The sequence below is a fragment of the Haliotis asinina genome, chromosome 6, assembly GCF_037392515.1.
Source record: "Haliotis asinina isolate JCU_RB_2024 chromosome 6, JCU_Hal_asi_v2, whole genome shotgun sequence".
Classification (NCBI taxonomy): Eukaryota; Metazoa; Mollusca; class Gastropoda; order Lepetellida; family Haliotidae; genus Haliotis; species Haliotis asinina.
In genome coordinates, this window is record NC_090285.1 from 42,761,804 (window position 1) to 42,783,725 (window position 21,922).

Here is a 21,922-nt window from a genome sequence, read left to right on the forward strand (position 1 = left end):
CACATACAAAATAATTTCTGCATGTTTTTATCATAGACCATATGGTCTCTGTTTTTATTAATTTTTTTCTTGAAAAATGCAGGTTTCTGCAGTAACGAAAATACTGTTATGTGATACATTGTTTCACTGTAGAAACAATAGACCTCCATGATGCACTTCAAGTTTCTGCTATCGATCATTTCTTTCTGAGAAAGTAAGCTGGCATTCCTGAGCTTAAATTTCTTGTGTTGAGTGATGACATAGCTTCAGCCAACTTCAGTCTACACATGATTAAAATATTCTGGCATCAGTCTATTATGCTGGAACAATAATGTGTCAAGAAGCAATACGTGCATCTTAAAAGTACCACCTCCACAAAATGGACATAGAATGTTTTTTACAGAAATAATCTTTGTGGGTTTGAGATGGTCCCTGGAGTGCACCTGCTGTGAATCTGTTAAAACATGTTAAGGCAATTCGACACTTAGGTTGAATATGAGATCATCCTAAGACTAAGGTTGATTATAGTTAACACAAAACATCTTTTTGTGCAGAAGCTGCCAGGTTACTGAGTGCAGTATGTGAGAGCAACTCCAGACATCAGAGCCTCCATCGCTTACACTGTGACAGAGCTGCTGCAGCTGCTGCTGCTGCTGCTGCTGCTGGACTACACTTACTACTTGGCTGTACAAACAAAATTTCAACAAAATCTATGAAAATGTTAACTAAGCAAAGTTTGACCAAAACAGATTTCCGCAGTGTAGGGTAGTCCTGTGGTTAAAACATTTGTTTATCACACAGAAAACCTGTATTTGATACCCTATATGGGTACAATGTGTGCAGAGAATTTCTGGTGTTCCCCCACATGATATTGTAAAACCATACTCACTAACTCCTGCTGCTTTAAACAGTGCTCTGTGACTCCATGGGACGAAATATGAATTGTCAGAGCACAGTACAAAAGTGATGCTGGTAATAAATGTATCATTTCAATTCAACACATGAACAGTGATCTGGGATTTGAATCATAAGATCCTGGTAATAAAAGGGAGACAACTGAGCACAACAAAGCATGTGTGCATGAAAAACTTATCATTACAGACTAAACTCAGTCCAGTGTAAATGGCTTTAACAGTTAACCCATAAATGCAAGTTTCATCAGATGTCAACACTGATGTGTAAAGACTAAACCCTCTCTAGTGTCACTGAACCTTAACTGTTATCACATTTACATCTGTGCCTCAATCACCTTTATGTAAAGACTAAACCCTCTCTAGTGTCAATGACCTCAACTGTTATCACATTTACTTGTGTGCCTCAATCACCTATATGTAAAGACTAAACCCTCTCTAGTGTCAATGACCTCCACTGTTATCACATTTACTCGTGTGCTGAATCACCTATATGTAAAGACTAAACCCTCTCTAGTGTCAATGACCTCAACTGTCATCACATTTACATGTGTGCCTCAATCACCTATATGTAAAGACTAAACCCTCTCTAGTGTCACTGAACCTCAACTGTTATCACATTTACATCTGTGCCTCAATCACCTTTATGTAAAGACTAAACCCTTTCTAGTGTCACTGAACCTCAACTGTTATCACATTTACATCTGTGCCTCAATTACCTTTATGTAAAGACTAAACCCTCTCTAGTGTCAATGACCTCAACTGTTAGCACATTTACATCTGTGCCTCAATCACCTTTATGTAAAGACTAAACACACTCTAGTGTCAATGACCTCAACTGTTATCACATTTACTCATGTGCCTCAATCACCTTTATGTAAAGACTAAACCCTCTCAAGTGTCAATGACCTCAACTGTTAGCACATTTACATGTGTGCCTCAATCACCTTTATGTAAAGACTAAACCCTCTCTAGTGTCAATGACCTCAACTGTTATCACATTTACATGTGTGCCTCAATCACCTATATGTAAAGACTAAACCCTCTCTAGTGTCACTGAACCTCAACTGTTATCACATTTACATCTGTGCCTCAATCACCTTTATGTAAAGACTAAACCCTCTCTAGTGTCACTGAACCTCAACTGTTATCACATTTACATCTGTGCCTCAATCACCTTTATGTAAAGACTAAACCCTCTCTAGTGTCAATGACCTCAACTGTTATCACATTTACATGTGTGCCTCAATCACCTATATGTAAAGACTAAACCCTCTCTAGTGTCAATGACCTCAACTGTTATCACATTTACTCATGTGCCTCAATCACCTTTATGTAAAGACTAAACCCTCTCTAGTGTCAATGACCTCAACTGTTAGCACATTTACATGTGTGCCTCAATCACCTATATGTAAAGACTAAACCCTCTCTAGTGTCAATGACCTCAACTGTTAGCACATTTACATCTGTGCCTCAATCACCTTTATGTAAAGACTAAAGCCTCTCTACTGTCAATGACCTCAACTGTTAGCACATTTACATCTGTGCCTCAATCACCTATATGTAAAGACTAAACACACTCTAGTGTCAATGACCTCAACTGTCATAAATGCAAGTTTCATCAGATGTCAACACTGATGTGTAAAGACTAAACCCTCTCTAGTGTCACTGAACCTTAACTGTTATCACATTTACATCTGTGCCTCAATCACCTTTATGTAAAGACTAAACACACTCTAGTGTCAATGATCTCAACTGTCATAAATGCAAGTTTCATCAGATAACAACACTGATATGTAAAGACTAAACCCTCTCTAGTGTCACTGAACCTCAACTGTTATCACATTTACATCTGTGCCTCAATCACCTTTATGTAAAGACTAAACCCTCTCTAGTGTCACTGAACCTCAACTGTTATCACATTTACATCTGTGCCTCAATCACCTGTATGTAAAGACTAAACACACTCTAGTGTCAATGACCTCAACTGTCATAAATGCAAGTTTCATCAGATGTCAACACTGATATGTAAAGACTAAACCCTCTCTAGTGTCACTGAACCTCAACTGTTATCACATTTACATCTGTGCCTCAATCACCTTTATGTAAAGACTAAACCCTCTCTAGTGTCACTGAACCTCAACTGTTATCACATTTACATCTGTGCCTCAATCACCTTTATGTAAAGACTAAACCCTCTCTAGTGTCACTGAACCTCAACTGTTATCACATTTACATCTGTGCCTCAATCACCTGTATGTAAAGACTAAACACACTCTAGTGTCAATGACCTCAACTGTCATAAATGCAAGTTTCATCAGATGTCAACACTGATATGTAAAGACTAAACCCTCTCTAGTGTCACTGAACCTCAACTGTTATCACATTTACATCTGTGTCTCAATCACCTTTATGTAAAGACTAAACCCTCTCTAGTGTCACTGAACCTCAACTGTTATCACATTTACATCTGTGTCTCAATCACCTTTATGTAAAGACTAAACCCTCTCTAGTGTCACTGAACCTCAACTGTTATCACATTTACATCTGTGCCTCAATCACCTTTATGTAAAGACTAAACACACTCTAGTGTCAATGACCTCAACTGTTATCACATTTACTCATGTGCCTGAATCTATAAGTAAAGACTAAACACACTCCAGTGTCAATGACCTTTACAGTTTATTATTAACATCAATAACGAAAGACTAAACGCACTCTTAGGAAACTGCTATCACATTTATACATGTGTGGCTGAAGCATGTAGAAGTAGAGGTACAGATAAAACCAGTGCAACTGATCTGAACTGTCAACACATAAATGTATGCGTGGATGAGATGACTTAACTCTCTCTTCTAAAGCTGACAAAAGGTCTTAAAACAGACATCCAATATACAGGTTAATAGGAAAGTCGAACTCCAATAAATTTGTTTAGTCTCAGGAAACTGCACAAGTCAGAATCTCAGCAAAACACTCTCCAACATACACTGCTCCAAGGACCACAGAGCATGACTCTGTTTAAACCACCCTTTGTTTCTGGCCAAGGATCAAACACAATTGTGATTGTCTTCAATGGAAACAGCAGCATTATCCAGGCATGGTTTATTCTTCCAGACAGCGGGCACCTGCCTCACCTGGTGTGTTTTCCTTAACCTGCCCTACAGCATGCAGTTATGTACATAACATGGTAACAAAGCCCACAATTAACAGACAGGTTACTTGCCTTACCTGTGGGAGACGTTTCAACTATTTGATTGAAGATGACACTGTTGTTTCTAAATGATTATGTATATCATAGGTCTTAAACAGACATCAATAGCAGATTAACACAAAGTGTAATTCTCTTACAAAGTCTCCAGTTTAGATACTATTAGATTCAGAACTTGTAGAGGACCATTCATAATTAAAGGTCAGGGGAGTTGATGGTGATTGTTATGGAGAAACATGCATGATGTGAATGACCACTACAAAAATTCATGTACAAAGTAAGTGAATGAATAGAATGAGTGCATGAATATGGTTTACCCCATTAGCTACAATGCTCCACTTGTTTCAAGGCAGTGTGTAAATAATAGACCCTAGTCAAACCAGTGGTTGATGGTATGAGCAAGCTACTCCATCCTGAGTAAATGGGCCTCAACTGAAAACTCCAAGACTCAACATTGTTAAAGACTAAAAAAAATGACAAAAAAATGGACACATTAGATTTCCGGCCTTAAAGACCTACTTCAAGATCAAGAGTCAAGAAAACAAAAAAAAATGTTCAGAAAAATGAGACGTTGTGGGAACTTTTATCACCTTCAGATAGTCAAGTAATTTTTGTCATTTTATCCTTGATTTTGTGTTTCTTGCAAGAGACACTGCAGTAGCAATGATGTCAACTAAATTTTCATTTCAGTTCTGCCATGTAAGAGACAGTGGCAGGCAAAATGGCCAGATTGTTCTCATTTTGTCTTCCTTGCAAAACAAGGCTGTCCCAATCATAAAAGCAACGTTAAACCTAAACCCTCACAGACTAATAAATAACTGCAAGAGATGATTTTCTGCACTTCTACTCTTTAAAAGAAGAATATCTCTTTTGCTCAATGTTTCAACCTTTTCCTTTGTGTTGAGAAAATCTGAAGATAAATGATAGATTTGTTGACTATCCTTGCAACAGTCAAGATTTGAGTTGTTTTTCAAAAAGAGTTCTAAAATGTTTAAATGTTTTGGAGTCAAAGACGTTTATTTTCCTTTTGCAGCTGATGAAATGGTCCTTCCATTCCTGTTTTTATCATTGACAAAAGTCATAATATGAGCTTTTGGCAGCAAATCACACAACAATTTTTATGAATTCCATCCAGCATGATGAAAACCAATTTCATCTTGGAATGTTTTGGCAAAGAAGCAATGGCATATCCATCTTCTCCTGAATATATATATTTTATTTGTTTAATGCAGATACCTTCTGCCCACAGCACTGACTGTCAACAGGACAATTTAAAATGGCAGAAAGCTAAAACATGCCTGATGTTATCAGGAAAACATTGACATATCTTGCCAAATACATCTACTTCACTGTGTTAACTCTGAGTTGGGGCCAATATAATGTCAAAGGGAATATATCACTGTATGGTGGTACAGGATGCTTGATGCCTGATAATACTGCCAACATTATTTGGGGCAGTCACTTTGGATGAGAAGGCCATTTTGTATTGTGGGGTTCTGGGAAACATGTTGGCTGAAGGTGCAACTTACTTGGGTGGGTGATTGATCACTTTTGGCTGTGTTCTGCATGGCTGCATGAGTCTAGAGCGTCACCTACCCTGGATTGATTGGACTGATGAGTACATGTGTCAGAACCACCTTCATCTGTGTGCTGCATGGCTTGTCTAGAGGATCATTTAACCCTCAAAGACTGGACTGACTCTCTGATGAGTACATGGTGCACAACTACCCTCATCTGTATGCTGTGTGGCTATAGTCTAGCAAGTCATTTAAGCCTCAAGGACTGGACTGACGCTCTGATGAGTACATGGCTCTGTACCACCTTCAACTGTGTGCCTGGATGGCAATTGCAGTGTGTTGTTTAACCTTCAAGGACCTGACAAACTCTCTGATGAGAACGTGGTGCATAACTACCTTTGCCTGTTTGCTGCGAGGCTGGTCTAGAGTGTCATCTACTCCTCAAAAGACTGCACAGCTCTCAAATGAGTCTATATGGTGCACACCTACCTACATCTGTGTGATGCATATTGAAACCATGATGGACTATTCCAGTTAGTTCCTGAGTGCTTGGGGAACACCAAGAGTATTTTGTGATTCAGCAGACCTTGTGTCTTATCTTACCTCTCACATAAATGTCACTTTCTGGTTGGCTAGGTGCTCTTCTATTATTTTCAACAAGCCAGTAACATTTTCAATGTACCCTGCTGGGAATGCCTAATTCATGTGGTACTAAGTGGTAGATATTATATATCCTGAATAACATTGAATAACATATGATGTATGGAAATTACTGATGTTTAGTGAATGCAAATCGATGGAAGGGGGATAACTCTAAATCTGTTTTCCTTCTCTGCAGAATCTAGTTATGGCTCCAAAAAGATTTGTAACCATGCTTCAAACAATTCAGAATTAACTGTGAGGTGTTCAGGCTCAGGAACTTAAACAAACATCAAGGGTAAATGAACCCATGTTCCCCTCGTGACCAGTGGACAACTTATAAGATATCAGATCTTTAGATTCAAAAGATGCTCACACAGTCAAACAAGATTACAATAGTTTCTATGACATTTGTCTCTGTAGATATGCATTGCTGGCATTTGTCTGAGGTTTTTCTTTTCCACACTCCTCTCCATTGTGACAAAATAATGTACGAAACTGATAGACATTAATAGTTTGTGTTAATCAATAAACCTACATGAATTTGTGATGATCAATAAATCTACAAGCATGACCAGACATGATCCAGTGCCACCACTGTGAGCAGAAATAACATGGTACATGGTAATAACCAATGTGCAGTTTCTGGACACATCCGTAAATGCAGAGCTATCAAGTAATCACATGCTGTGATACAGCTATGAGATTCTCACAAATATTGTGAGAAGGAACTATCAAAGTGACATACATTATCTTTCCATTTCTTTCATGACAGTCATGATACCATATTAGCACTAATGAACTTTTACATGACTGAACACACTGATTGGCCCTTCCACAACAGTTGATTACAGACATTTGATCAGTTCAGTGTTTGGTACTACTGCACATATCTCCTGGCAGCATATAGCATCACTTTCACTTTCCTTGTTGTTTAATGCATTGTATGATCCCCAGGGAGTTGAGATTGAAAATATGATGTGTTGTTGAGATGGAGATCCAGTGATCGAGGGAAAAACAAAAGCGCATTTGAGTAGCTATACAGCATATAATTGTTACACAAACAATAGTGTAATAATAATGCCACACTCAATAATATTCAAGCTATTTGGCAGTGATCTGTAAATAATCCTGTGTAAGACAAGCTATCAACAGCAGGAGCATCCATCTGCACAGTAGCAGCATACAGCAAATTGATACAGGTCATCCTGTAGGGACCAACAGACCATGTATCCATCTGATAGTACTGAAAGCCAGCAGGTAAATGTTGTTTAATGTGATAGTATTTATATGAGCCTGAAAAATGTTCAAGCCTGGTACAGGCAAATCAATGGTTGATGGCATGACTCTAACTGTCAGGGCACTTTGATATACAAACAGTGCAGTCAAACAATAGAACCAAAAGTTTGATCAATCAGTTTTTCGTCAAAGACATACATGGAAAACTTTGGACCTATTTTGTACCAAATAATTCCCTACATACAGTTCTGACATTTGCCTGTTTTGTAATGCTGCATTCAGCAATATCCCAGCTATATAATCATAGCTAATAAATAACCGACTCTTAAGGAAAGCCAGATTTATGGATATAAACTTCTTTATTGTGGATAACACAATGTTTCAGAGCATATGACTGATCCTTCATCAGGATCATTTACCCGATGAAGGAGCAAGCATACACTCCAGTTGTGTTATCCACCATAAAGAAGTTGATATGCATAAATCTGGCTTTTCTTATGCTTACCACTGGAGCAGGCAGTTCAGTAATTGTCACTGAAAGCACTGATCCTCATGTTGAGCGTCTGATGACAGTTAAGAACGTCTCACCTCTAAAGTCATCTCATCACCTCTTACAATCAGCACTGACTGCTGGTGACACTTGTTCTCTACTAAGTGACAGACATTCCATATTCAAGTACAGCAAAGAAACTACCTGGGAAGACTGAAGTTTGAACTTACCAAGTTCACAGTTTGGACCTATATATCCATGGCGGCACTCACAGACATTTGGCGCCAAACACTTCCCCCCATTGAGGCATCGGCCATGACAAAATGCTGGAATACACAAACATAATTCATCATTCAATTACATTGCAAGAAAACAAAATGTCAATAACAAACGGAAAAATGCAGTCTGACTTTGCAAATCTTGTAGTTCTAATTGGTCAAATCCATCACATGCTGAATGACAGCTTACAAAGAAATCTGTGACATAACTGATATCAGTTTATAGTTGCATTATGTATAATATACACACTGACATGAAATTTAGTTAAAGAACCAGTCATAAATAGCCATACAATACCATGATCATATCACCATTGTTTACATAATGACCATCATAGAACATGATCAACCATGACCACAAGTACTATGGACACTGAACAGAGAAGATATCCTCAGGAACAGTCCCTAATGTCTTGGACAAGGAGATGACGCTAGCTAGGAAGATGGGAACACTTGGTGTGATATATAATATATCCCTATTACCAGGTCCCCAATAGTCTTGGACAGGAGATGGTACCAGGAACAGGACAACATCTTGTATTATGTTTAATACACCCCTTTTACCAGGTCCCCTATTGACTTTTACAGGGCACTCCCCAGAGAGCTGAAGCGCTCTGTATGATGTATTACACACACATAAACCTGTTACAATGAGCATGCTAAGCTGAGTGTGTGGCAAGTGAGCTCTCAGCTGCTCTGATGGCTGATTCAGGTGAGGGGCTTCACATCAAAGGGAAGGGGGATCAGATCGCGACAGGTCGTCAGCGATAAGGAGCGGGGAATGAGGGAGAATGAGGCTGTCTAGACACAAGAAGGGGATGATACCTATTGGTCAACCAAGCCCAGGAAAGCAGACAGCAGTACAATCTAGTACCATCTAGTATTATATAATCTGGTACAATCTGGTTCAATCTGTCCTAATCTAGTCCAGGCCTCAAAGACACCTGAAAAGAATGTTGTATCTTGTTAAAGGAAATGCAACATATGTTGATCTCTGCAGACTGTCTGTCAGTATGTCTGTGTGTGGTACCCAGAGGTAGGAACATATCGAACACAGAGTCCATATAAGTCTGATTGTATTTCTCTCTTGAAATAAGTAGTTAAAAGGATAAGTAACATTACTTACATTTAAATTAGCATGCAAAATATATTGGTAAAGACTTGTTAACACATGGCAGTGTATCCCAGTTGCATAGATTGATGCTCATGATGTTAATCACTGGATTGTCTTGTCCACACTTGATTACTCACAGACAGCCATTAATAGTCCAGAATACTGTTTAGTGTTGCATTAAACAGCAAACCAACATTATCCCTCTATATGAAAGTCAAATCTGATGAGTAAATCATGTGGATTGATGGTATGACTGTGAAATATTCTTTGAAATAAACAGGGTTTGTTTGGGTGATTTTTCAAATTTTGGACTAACTAAACTGTTTACTTACAAAAAAACTTGGTAATCACCCTTTGAGCCTTTCATGCTTAACTCTGAGTATTGGGTAACATTGTAACAACAGCCGACTACATTACACTCTGGATTATTCCGCCCTGGTATCCTAGCAGGGCTCTTTGATGGAAACGGATTTTCACTCATGTTCACAACTTTCAGGACACTAATTCCAAGGCCTTGTGTTATCTAATAAGTGAGTTGTGACCCAAGGACATGTTTTATCTAAAGAGTGAATTGTGACCAAAGGACTAGTTTTATCTAACGAGTGAAATGTGACCCAAGAGCTTGTTTTATCTAATGAGTGAGTTGTGATCCAAGGACTTGGATTCAATGAGTTGTGACCAAAGGTCTTGTTTTATCTAATGAGTGAATTGTGCCCCAAGAACTTGTTTTATCTAATGAAGTGAGTTGGGAACAGCAAGCCTAACTGCATTTAAATTTGTATCGAGGGAAAGCTCTTCATCCTGAGCATCAAAGGGAAAGAACTCTGGAAGTTGCAGCCCCTTGACCACTGACTGTCTTTATGATTATGGAATTTTGAAAGTTTGAACTTCCTGCCATCATTCTGCCTCTTAATTTACCAAGAAGCCTGTATCTCTGTAATGAATAAATTAAATGTTCTCCAGTACCATTGATCTCCACTTCATCGGATGACTGAACTATCATCCAGCTGACCAGACAAGTAGACATTCCTCTGTGTTTGCACAACATCATGAGGAAACTGCTTCACAGTGTAAATAACGCCTGGTCATTATCAAATATCCCCCAGTATACAGTGACCTGGTACCATTTCCCTTGACCAGACAGCATGACCCTGTGTCTGTGTTTGTACTTTCTCCCTGGTGTACAGTTGCTGATGCAGCATAAAACGTTACTAAGTCACTCACTCATTCTGTCCCTGGAGCAGTACATGTCTGACTCCATCTTTGAAACATATCTTGAACTGATGCAAAATGTTTCTACTTCATATCACTCATTACAGCAGTGTAGATGTAGATGTAGAAAATCTAGCCTGTCCACAGGATTGGTTGGTCTATTTTGTACCAGTCCTGCCAAAATCTAGCCTGTCCTCTAAAAAATAAATGAAACACCATTTCAAGACTTAAAAGTGGTTTGCTTTATTTTAAGCTATCATTTAATACGCACACACAGAGCTTAGGCTGTTAAATGTCTCCTAGTGGAGTCATCTGGTCACATCACAACAGAACTAGTCTTTAAGCAAGTCATCAAAATCTCCATCAAGATCTGAAAACTGGCCCAATATGAGTTTTTTTAAACTTTTTTTAATCTCGGACACTGGGACGGGCTAACTTTCCTACACTGATTACACTGTTGTTTTTCTTGTATTGAAATAATGACATGTACATATTATAATAAATTAATTACTTTCATACATGTAAATGGTGTATGCAATGATAGATTGTTTCAAACTAAATTATACAACTATGTTCTTCATGAAAAGGAAACATTGTTTTGATGGAATATATATATATAGTGCAGAATTTGTTGAGAAATATTCATAACCTGTATTAAGAAATAAGAGAGAAACATGACTGGTCACAGAATCTATTTGACCGACATTGTAACCACCTAACCAAATGGTGTTAACCTTCACAAGCATAGTATATGGGTACAGCTGATACACTAGTTCGATTATTAAGTATTTTTAAGACTTCTTTGTTTGAAATACTGCAGCAATGATAGTCTGTCTCACAGTCCCTGAACCACATTATTTGCCCTACAACCCAACCCTCACTAGCCTAAATAAAGCAAGTCTAGATTTCCCCACATTGAGGTTCTGAATCTCTGGTCAGCCTTGGGTTCCTTTTCAATTAAATATGTTTGTTTGCTACAATCAAAATTATACTTTCAGAGACTATGTATTATTCTACAGCAATGAATAAAGTTCTATAGAGTGTAGAAACCATGGACATCCTCACATCAATATTAAAGTTACACTGAGAGAATGTTGTTGTTTAATGGTACTTCTGACATTGTTCCTGCTATATTTACCATGGAAATTTGTTCAAAAAAGAACTCATCAATACAGATCACACTCTACTGCAACCGAATTTCTTCCATGAATGTTTCAGCATGCTGAAATGAGGCTATAAACAGCTCTGTTTCCTGAACTCATTAACCCTTTCAACTCAGCCATCTGTGGTTAATGCTTGGACATTTCTCTATTGATTTCCCTAACAGAAATTAGCTGTTGTCGTTTTAAAGGGCCCCATGTCAAATTTCAATCCATACAATCAATCGATATCAGATGGAAATTGCATGTTTGCAACTTAAAACAATATTGGCACAAACGTATGAAAATCCCACTTTTGCCACAAACTGCACAAATTATTTGGAAGCCACGGCACTGAAGTAGTGCAAATATTTGCCTGCAGTTGATGTTAACTTTCCCATAAAAATAAACATCAAATTTCCGCAATCTGAAAAGTCCCATAGGATATTCCAGCTATAGAAACATGCATATGGAACACTTTTTACTTTAGATACGAAAATAATAACGTAGCAAGTACTTTATCAAAGATCACACACGTGAAAGCAAGTATTTCTTAATAACAACCAAACAGATAGGAACTCTTAAACTTAAAAAAATGACAAATACTATACTAACATGCAAAGAAAAAAAATCGAATTTGCATCCCTTGCAAAAAATTCTCAGACACTGGCCTGCTTTGTTCAGAAATAATTTTGCACAAAAAAAAGAAGAGGATTTTTTTGGTGATGGTTAAAAATAGATGTCAGAATGAACGAGGCCTCTATAAACACAGAATCTTCTTTCAAAAATCTGTACATCTTCAACAAGCAAAGTGTACTTATTAAGCTGGCAGCAATGGTGGATCTATTTGCAGCAAAGGTAAATATGACTGGCGTATTCCTACACCGTTCTGCCGGTAATCAGTCATAGAAATGTACTTATGATGTTGTACTATGAGAAATTCCAACAAAATGTAGGGACGACATTATGTTTATTTAGACAAACCTAACGTAATAAATCTCAAATGTGGTTGTGGATAGTTTTTCCTGGAATAGGTACAAGAGCTTATTTTGCAAAACATTCTTCAAGCTACCTACACACGTTCTAGTCAAGGGTATAACGATATTTGTGTCTGTAGATAATTATGAGTTTGTGGAATAAACTGTGTTTTTTTTGACGTGTCAAATGAGTACAATATTCAGATGTAGTATGAAAAGTCTTTGCAGTAAACATGTGATGCTTGTTCCAGGATTCAAGTAATTGGTGTCAAGACACTTTGACCTTCCGTTGCTAAGTCTGATGTATACCTTGTTGTTATCCTACTCATAAGAGACACAAACACATACATATTCATGAAGGGGTGGAGGGTTAGCCTAGTCATTAAGGTGTTCAGTTATCATACCAAAACCTGGGTTCAATTCCATAATAGGACACGAAACCCATTTCTGGTGTCCCCAGCAGTGATATTGCTCGTATATTGCTAAAAGTGTCATAAAACTAAATATAAAACTCATATAGAGTCACGTATGTGTGTTGCGGCTCTAACTAGTACAAGCTAAAGCCATTTAAAAGTACTTGCCTCCAAGAGTTTTAACACTGACTCTAGACAAAGACATACAGACTCCTAGCTGTCCAGTCATTCAGTATAGTCAATGTCCTTTAAACTGTGTCCACCAAACCGTCAGAAAATGAGCTTCACATATTGTATCAGTGTGGGGAGTCAAACCTGGTTCTTCAGCATTGCAAGCGAACACTTTAACCACTAGGCTACCCATCACCCCTCAAACAGATTAGCAATGTGTCCTAGGAAATCAAGTGGTGTATTCAGTAAGATGGGCAACACAAATGTTGGTTTCAGCATTCATCACTACTTATGACAGAATTACACAACAAAATATTTACCTCATGCTTGTTAGATATTATTCAGAAAAGTTATCAAAATTGTTTCAAAGAAATATCTCAAAAGCCTTCAAAATTAGAAATTTTAAGAACATGAGCTCTTGTCCTAACATTCTTTAGGACAAGAGATACAAGTATTTCATGCATTTCAAATCAAATGGGTTATTATTCCTGTTCAGGAAATGTGCATTGGCAGGGTTTTGTAAATTCAGGTGACCACCATAAGGATATAGCATGTATAGTGTGTCCTTGCAGCACAGTCTCCTTATCTGTGATGATTTGCAATGTGATGATTTACAAAAGGACAAACAATCTTGCTAATGCTGCATAACGAATATCACATGTTAGACAGAGAAACACCACCATTCCATGGAATCAATTTTCATTGAGTTTTTTGCTTCAAATTCACAATTAAGAGTGTTTTTAGAACTCACTGCAAGCAAAAACACTTAATCCAGGTGTTTCAAGAATTCTGTGATATATTTTAATACTGAAGTCTTTCTGAGATGATAGGAATCAAATCGTGATACTCACGTTCACATTTAGTGAATCCATCGCCAACATATCCATCAAAACAGTCACATCGATAGGTACCCTTCATATCTGTACATACAGCTTTCGGGTGACAATGGTGGGTGCCTTCCAGACACACGTTAAACTCTGTAACATCAAAATGAGGCTCAGTTAGCTGCCATATTGGAAACAGAACAGAGATGAATTTACTGGAATTAAATCAAACTCATTCAAAGTCTGAAAGAGAATGCTTGGATTATATGGATGTGATAAACTACGAAACATCAGAATTAGCAGGCATTGATGGAAACTACCAGGGCAATCATGCTCAGATGTAAACCACACAAGCTGAGTGAGTGTGTGAAGGAAGGAAGGAAGGAAGGAAGGAAGAGTAACCGAAAGAGTAAGTGAGTAAAAGGGGAGTTGGATGAAAGAATGAGGAATAGGTGTTTGATGTTTTCTTATTTGTTGCCCTGACAAAACAAACAGTATCACAAGTATATACATACAAATCTTTACTACAGCATCACCACCCACTACCATAGCGCCATGTACATGCTTAGACCCCACGTCTAGCATTACCAGTAGATAACCACTCTGTAAACAAACAGTCTGAACCATTTGCTCATACAATAGAATGATATTTGAATCTTTAACTAATTAATTTAACTAACATTAACCATTACAAATTTTCAGAGAATTCATTCTCATCTCTATAGTATCTGATAATGTTTCCTAAAAAAGCTAAAAGAAATTCCTGAGTTTTCGGAGCTGATTGGCTGAGTCATACCCTATGGTGTATATACAAAGTATGATTAGTTTCTCAGACGATAACATTTGGAGGGCAGTATCATTTGTCCTATCATGCATGTAGTTCAAGGCCCTCTAATCAAAAGCTACTTTAACACCATTAATTTTTTTTTTTTCAAACGTATGCATAACAGGAGATAAGAAAAAATAACAAAAAATAACAGCCTTTGTGCCCAGGTGTTTTTTTCCCTACCATTTCTTGAAAGTTTTTCAGTAGATTTCGCACTCAATAAATAACTACCAACTGTTGATTTTTTTATCTCATGGGGCCATTTTTTGCCAACAACTTGTTTCGATAGGCGTAACAGCAGCACTCACTCTAAGAGGTGAGACGAGCCTACCGTAGACAACGTGTGCTTCATCATCTACGACATAGTTGGAAAAGCGCCACCTAGGCAACTAGAAGGGAGAACACTCATAGAAGTGTGCAGGTCTACACAGAAATAACATGGCATTCCAGCACTCTTTAAACACCACTGAGACTCTAGCGATAGCACTGTTATCATTCATGGTGAGATGTTACCTGTGTGATAACACCAGCTATCCCCCCATTATCTAATCACTCTCAATGTTGTTCAGAAAAAAATAGTTGTCTTCAAAGAAAACACTTAGGAAAACATTTACTTACGAAAACAGATCTATGTATACCAATGTAACATATTTTTCCCTCTTTCTGAGGGTGAATGCTTCTTTGATGTGTATTCTGAGGGCAAGTAGATTAGGTTAGCATAATTCCATAATGATATAGGAATGAGAAGATAATTAATTAATCTTAATAATTACCAATAAGCTAAACACCTCCCACACTGTTTGGCCTCTAATTAGGTATAAATCACTTTCTAGGGGAGATAACTGGCATACTGTAACAGCTACTAATATAAAGGCTTTACAGGCTTAATGAAGCTCAATGATGGGAGTTAGAAGCTAATTGGTAGCACAGTGTTTTTGCTTTGTTGATGTGGCGACATTGTTATTTTGATTTTTTTAATGCTGTGGAATTAGTTCATCTGACAGATTTACCATCACTTGGCAGGATTAGTCTGATCATAGTGATCATTACAATTCCTATAAATACAACACATTTTCTGTAAGTACATTAATTCACAGTTCGGACATTTTTATTATGAAGAGCCTACATGTAACTCCACAAGTAGCTCCTGTATTGTCAGCATATGTAGTACAAGTTTCAATCTGAATCTTTTTCATACACTTTAAAACTATGTTTTATGCTTTCCTTGACAGGATTCAGCTACAAGACACCTCTCTGCACTTATTCACATAAAAAATTTTGATCTATTTTGCAAAAGTATTGTCAAAGTTTAAATTTTCTTTCTATTTTTTGTCTTGGTGAAGTAATGGTGAAGATTATTCAGTTTCAAACAGATTAATAAATACCTGTTCCTTGTCTTGTTTCCGCTTTATCAAATCACTGTACCACGTGTGTAACTAGGAAAATCAAGGACAAAAGACAGACATTGCAAATTGAATGACATCACTACAGTCCTCCTGCCAAGGACCTGTAGCAATGGTGGTAACCAGATTCTGTCACTGGTTCTAATCACCACCCTAAAGGCCTGCTCAGTTGATACCTTGTCATTACAAACTGATATTTTACTAGCTGCATAACTTTTTTAAAAAAAATAAAAAAATCCTCCACTCTTCAGTCAAGGGAGACATGAAAATCTTCCTTTTCATTTCAATCTAATTTCAACTCAAATGTCATGAATGCAACCATATATGTTAACGCACATAGACCATTATCTGTATATGATCTCTGCCTTGCCCAAATAGAAGAATATTTCATCCTTTGAGTTCTTAAGCTTTGTGATCAGAAACTATGTAATCAGACACTCAGAACTGATTCTGTGTGATTCAGTCAGAAAACATAATACAGTGTTCTGCTCCAACCAGTCCTTGATAAGCTGAAACCCAACATTTTCATGGTTTAAAAAATTAAGTCATTGCACTAACCTTAACAAACCCCTGAAACAACAGAATCAATTTTTAAAAGGATAACTGTTAAAGGTTATTTCTACATTCTCTGGAAGGATGTATACAAGCATACATGAAGGGTATGGCCTCCACATTGAGTAATTGCTGGAGATAATAGTTCCATAGCACTTCTCAAAATCTGCACAATTTGGAGAGGCTGGCTCCTTGCACATGGCTGCAAGATGTGCACCTCCCACAAACATCCCACGTAAAGGCTAAGAGATTAATACTTATGCCATGAATTCTATCTGTTTTATTATAAAACATTCTTTCAGAACACAGATGGTTTACTATCCCTGGTGTGAGGTATTGTTATGTCTACTGCAGTGCACCTACCCCCAAAATGCTGCTGATAAAAAGTGGGAAGATCCTCCCCGCCTTGAAAAAAATCTGATGTAAAAACGATGTGACACAATCAGTGGTGAAGTCGGATCCCTCCCCCGCCATGAGAAATAACACTTCCGGGCTGGTTAGAAATAGCTCTACCTTTCTTGCTTTAAACAAACACGTCTCTTCCTTTATCATTTGGCTTTGATTCTGGAGACTCCCTCTAATCTCATCCTTACTCCGCCCTCGTTGGATAAATACACGTTGCGATATCATCTAGCATTCTCATTCTACAAGACTTAGACTTAAATTTTCTATACATACACCAGCAAAGACTAAATAAATTAAATCCTGGCAATCTCCATGGAAGTTGGATTGATAAGAAGTCTAAAATTATTAGTTTTGTCTAATCCGGAAATCACTTTCCTACAGCAGAAAAGACACACAATACCAAATAAGGCAAAGGATTCATATGATGAAAAGCAAAAGAAACACAATTTTGAAAAAAAATGAAATCTGATAAAAGTAAGCATTTATGTCTTCTATTTTAACATTTGACAAAAAGCAAGAGTTGCATCTCTTTTGCTGTCCAGTATATTTCCCTGCTACAAATTTATAATAACTAATCACATAATTCATACTCGTGTAAGCTTATTAACATACAGGTGATAAAATTATATGTTAAGTCAGACATGATTATTTACTTGTTTTATACACCTATAACTTTTCCAACCATTTTCTAGAACATAAAAAGTGATTTAAAAAATCAGCAAATCATGTTTATTAAACATTTATGATAATATTTACAGTGAAGTAACTTTGACATTTGGACTGTGTGCTCTCTCCTGTTGGCTCTATCTGACTTCATCTGAAGTTGAAGGACAGCATCTCCCCAAACAGTTTCATATAACATGCATATGCATCACTTCAATTACTCATTCCCTTCTTTCTTTAAATAAGATATAAATATGACAAATAATGAAGTTCATACATGTATAATATCTCTGACTCTCCTCACTAAGCCTCATGTTCCAAGTCATGTACCACACAGTAACTAGCACATGAAAGTCAGATTTCTACCTCTTTAGGATGCCATTTTGTGTTGAGGTCTGAGGAAACCTCTAAGTTACTTGAATGCATAAAGAAACAGAGCATGCCACCCCTGCCATTTAAGAAGAATGAAATACTTCTAAGATATTTATTACTTTTTATTTTTGGTGACTACACAATGCCATGATAATCACATTTAGAATGTGGTCAAATGTAACATTATTTTTTGGTCAGATACGATGATTGGTGTCTACATAATCAACCAAGGTAGGTTGTGGACATAACTGAAGAAACTGGATGCAATGTTTTATGAGATATAATGTTTGAAAAGTGGTCAGAGTGTCATGATGACCTTGAAGATAAGGTCAATGTCACCCAAATCAACCAGTGTCTACACAATCTCCCAATGTAGGCTGTAACCAGACTTGAAAACATTGGGTACAATAGTTCATTACATATCGTGTTAAAAAGAATCTGGGCATGCAAACAGATGGACGTACATTTTTACGGACGGGACAATAATAACTGGCCAATAAAAATTATGGATACATCTATTCCAATCAGATGTCAGCTTTCCAAAACAGTTTGGTTTCATTATTTTCTTGGTTTTTCAGTTTTCATCCCTGCCTAAGAGAACCACCATAGAAAACAAAGAATTATTTTCTATTAAAATTTCAAACATTACATTCGTTTTGAGTCATAAAAATAAGATATGGTTATCTGAATGTTCATATGGAGAAGAAGAAGTTGCAAAGAATAGATGCTGACTCACTGATTAGAGCGTTCATCTCTGAACAGGTATCTTCAGATCTTCACACAGATATTCATGGCATCAGAATAATGGGTATATGAACTGATTTGAATGAGAGAGACTGCAATGCAATATAAACTACCAATCCCTCCCTCAGCTTCTTCCAACTGATACAAGAACACAGTTAACTTAAGTCCAGCCAAGATGCTCACATTCAGTGGTGAGCCACCATGACTTCCAACAGACACATCAACATCTTGACTGTTGTCCTGTCCATCTTGCAGGTGTGTAGCGAAATTATTACACATTACTGACTGTGTCCTGTCACCCTAACATCAGTATCTGTCTGTTTCTTCACATCCTAAACCCACATTTGACTTTGTTTCCATGGCAACTGTTCCATTAGTTCCAGTTCAGAGTCCAGTTTGTATGTGTAATGGCCGGCAATGTTAACAACTCCAATCCCCAATTAGTATAGTTAATGAATAATCTATCTCACCGCAATAGATACTACACGTCACACTCTTGTCCAACCTCTGGAGACAACATTCAGTACTCAGATATATATTTGTATTGATTTTACATTGGCGTAATGTAAAATGTATGATAAAAATACAAAATTCAGTGGTAAACTGAACAGAACACTTGGTTACCAGACCAAGGATTGTGATCACCTCTTTCTGCTGTTATTTCCAGAATTTGATGCAAACATTATCGTAACAACTATAAGATCTTAACAAATAAAGATCTTACCTATGAATGAAATTGTCTAATTTTATTTCATGACCACATGAGATTATCTGATATTGTAATAAAGCCATTACTGCTACAGTTACGTTGAAAACTAGAAACCAGAAAACACAATTGGTTCATAAAATATGGATGATGATCACCTGGCAAAAGAAATATTTTCCTTTTCACTTCCATAAAAATAAACTAACTTTCCAGTTATAACTGCTAATATAAATCAGAAATACTGTAGATTTGATGAAACTGTATTCCAGTTCTACCAGGTGGGCGTCTGTGGCCTGAGAAGAACATGTGTAGAGGGAAGTAGGTTGTTGTAAGCAGACATACCCATGTAATGACCGATCAATCTCAGCCATTACCCTGTCTAATGGACACTGTCCAGAAACAGCTCGACTCTTTCCCACCTCAAACATAGTTACTGTTCCATGCCATATTGTCTTCACAGAACTTGGAATATATACTCAAAAGCAATAAATACAATGACCATGTTCTTGTTTTCCACACAATAACATCTTAGAAGCACTAACTAAAAACTTGTTTTTCTTTGAAGGTTAGACTTGACCATGTTGAAGAAGGCCAAAGATGTTCAATACTTTTAATGTACACCCTGCCAAGCCATTTTTGTGAAGCAGCATCAGACAGATACACAACTTATGCTAAGTCTTCTTTAAGTGGCATTTTAGAAGTTGGTGTGATGAGGATGAAGACTTTTAGGGATAAGCAAATTCTTTCTTGCAGTGGATGCAATGTTTCAGTCTTCCTTGATTTTACAATGGTAGATCCATTTGATTTCCACTACGCCCATTGCCCTAAATGGAAACTGTGTCTGAAAAGCGTTCCTTTGTCACTGACATTTTATATCAGTAGTTCTTCAATGGTCTTCACAAATGGTCTTTACGGACCATTGCTACAACAATGACCAAACAAACAAATATGGCCACATGAATATATTTCATCTGATTGTCATGATTTGAGTATGTAAGAGGTTCACTTTCTGGCATGTTGATGATAACGGATTATTGTTCTGACATGGATATTGCAGCAGCTATAAATTCCTCCAGAACTGATCCAGACCATCAACCATCTATTACTGTGTGACTAACAGTCTGGACATGAAAATAAATTGTGTCTGACCCTCCATTCAGGATGAAGGCACCAGGTGTGTGGCAACATGTCACTGAGAGCAATACCTCTTGAGGGAGTTGCATGTCATAACACACTGCCCATCTGTCTCCAGGTAATGACCACAGATAACACTAGCAGACATAACATCAGCAGATCATTCCAAGACTTCCAGGAATTCCTTGAGACTGTTGGTAATGATGTATACCAGAGAGACGGTGCTGGACTGAGTAATGGAGGAACACATTAACATACTCAGGGGCCAGCAATATGTCAAATAATCACTATACACAGAGGAGAAGATCTTAATGAATAATTTATACCTTGATTATCTAAAAAGCTAATGAAATGTAAGACAGAACACTTCTCTCATTGTGTTTACAGAGCTGACTCCCTTGTATATGCAATGATACTATTATTGTTGGGCCTCAAACCAGATTTGCCATTATTATCAACATAGGTTTGTTGGCACCAATGCACATAGTTTTCGCCTAAATGGTAAATATGTAAGACTAATGACAATCCACTTCTTGCTGTTTTCGGTCCAATTGAAAGTGTCTGCAAACTCGTGAGAGTTTCTGTATCAGTGACACTCATGGACTCATCTATTACTTTTCATATACAGACTGCACAACTGTCGAAGTCGAACTGTCGAACATGTTGCCATGGAAACGTCAAAAATATTTTATTCAGAATTCCAGAACTATGAAAAGGCACCGGTACACCAATAGACCAATCTATGTGTCAAGTTTGGTGAAGAAATATTGAACGGTTTTACAGTTCTGCTCCGGAAAAGACAGGCGCACGGATGAACGGAGTGCATTTTAATACCCCCTGCAAAACGTGTTGCCGGGGATAAATAAGGGTGGGCATGTTCTGATGAGGGTATCTGTTGTAAGGCCACAATTAGATTTAAGATAAGAATGGACAGATTCTACTATGGATGGGTTACTAGATTCAGGTAAAATTACACAGACTCAGATAAGGGTGACATCTGCAGTAG

The 21,922-nt window shown here is 37.4% G+C and overlaps 1 protein-coding gene across 1 annotated transcript in view; it reads right to left on the reverse strand.

Annotated features, from left to right (window-relative positions):
• The window catches only part of LOC137287310 (protein kinase C-binding protein NELL2-like), a gene marked incomplete at its 5' end in the record, with an annotated part of 96,005 nt that overhangs the window by 20,452 nt on the left and 53,631 nt on the right, over window positions 1-21,922 (reverse strand). Inside the window, 2 exons of the mRNA XM_067819549.1 lie at window positions 8,214-8,309; window positions 14,139-14,264. Coding sequence (XP_067675650.1) covers window positions 8,214-8,309; window positions 14,139-14,264 — 222 coding nt within the window. The remainder of the gene's footprint in view (window positions 1-8,213; window positions 8,310-14,138; window positions 14,265-21,922) is intronic.